General features: G+C 50.9%; 1 protein-coding gene across 1 annotated transcript in view; it reads left to right on the plus strand.

The window, feature by feature from the left end:
- Positions 1-920, plus strand: part of LOC109383648 (regulatory-associated protein of mTOR-like) — a 123,493-nt gene extending 122,573 nt beyond the window's left edge. The window contains exons 4-5 of the mRNA XM_019644250.1: positions 380-461; positions 853-920. Of these exons, the coding sequence (XP_019499795.1) occupies positions 380-461; positions 853-920 (150 nt within the window). The remainder of the gene's footprint in view (positions 1-379; positions 462-852) is intronic.
- Positions 921-1,462: the final 542 nt, after the last annotated feature.

Genomic DNA, 1,462 nt, shown 5'->3' on the forward strand with positions numbered 1-1,462 from the left:
TGGTTCCAGCTCTGTGACATTCTCGAAAAGGCAGAACTATGGAGACAGTAAAAAGATCAGTGGTTGCCAGGGGTGGGGGGAGTGTGGGGTGAACAGGTGGGGCACAGAGGGGTTTGCGGGCAGTGAGAATACCCTGTGCAACACCGTGACAGTGGGTCCGCGTCCAGACCCACAGAAAGCACAGCGCCCAGCGTCAGCCCTGACGGCAGCTCTGGGCTCTGGTGAGAAAGGTCACGCCCCCCCCTCCCCCGAGCTCACTCGAAATGGCCACAGACGACAGCGTCTGTGCTCAGAACCGTACGCCGTTCTCGCGCCCTCTTCCCCAGTGTCTGCTGATTCGCGCCCACCTGCCCTCTCCTCTGCCCCTCACACCTGACAGGTGCACTGGTTCCGCTTCAGCCCCAGCACCATGGACCAAGGGCAGGTCTTACAGCGCTTCCATGCACGGGAGCAGCCGGCAGGTAACTGACGCCTGTGACTGTGCGTCTGACTCATGCATCAGGGATGTTCTACTAACGGACCATGTGTCACGCGGAAACTGCAGTTCATTTGGGAAATCGTGATTGCTAACCTCAACAAAAAGGGATGGACTCATCTTAGACACACACAGTGTGGCTGTCTGAAAAACATCCAGAAGTTAAGTTCCATAAACTTTAAAACTGGTTTCCGAGCAGCGTGCTGACTGAACCCACCAGGACCCACACCCTCCTTTGTTCTGATTGGTATGTTTTCATCTCCCCGGGAGCAGAATCTTCACGGCTCCTGCTCTCAGCTGTCCCACAGATAGTTAGGAGCACAGACAACTCCTGGATCGCTTAGGGCCTGTCCATGAAGCAAGTCATTTGCTCCCAGGAAGTGTGCCAGCGCTAGCCACGCTGAGTCCCCGCGTGGACACAGCCCGAACGCCCAGCCGGCAGTGACCACTGGGGTCTCTGACACGGCAGCCGGCCACGTGCGCTTCTCTCTGACCTTTCTTTTCCCCATCTCTTCTGTGATGTGTACGTTTTTGTGCAAAAATAATCAAGAAGCATTTTTTAAAAATGGAAGTAAAACTTGGAAACAACTCAAATGTCCAGCAACAGGAGAAGGGGTCAGTACATTCCGGAACGTTATCCGACGGGGAATTAATTAAAGCAACCCACAACAGTATGGATCCGTTTTAGAAACATACACGTTGAATTTAAAGAGTTACCTGCTTTACATTTGATATCGTTTTTATAAAATTCAAAAACAAGCAAAACTAAACAACGTGCTTTTTAGGGCGACACAGGCATGAATTAAAATTATTTTTTAAAGGTGAGGGAATAAAAGCACAAAACTAATGACTATGGTTTCAAGAGGGAAGGTTTAGGCGGGAGAGCGGGGTTGCAGGTGGGCNTGTGGCTTTCGGGCCATTCAGATTTTCTATTGCACTTCGCATCACTTTTGGTAAGTTGTATTTTGAAGGCATTTTCTGTCTAAT

This window comes from Hipposideros armiger, unplaced genomic scaffold (genome assembly GCF_001890085.2).
Source record: "Hipposideros armiger isolate ML-2016 unplaced genomic scaffold, ASM189008v1 scaffold_87, whole genome shotgun sequence".
NCBI classification, from domain to species: Eukaryota; Metazoa; Chordata; class Mammalia; order Chiroptera; family Hipposideridae; genus Hipposideros; species Hipposideros armiger.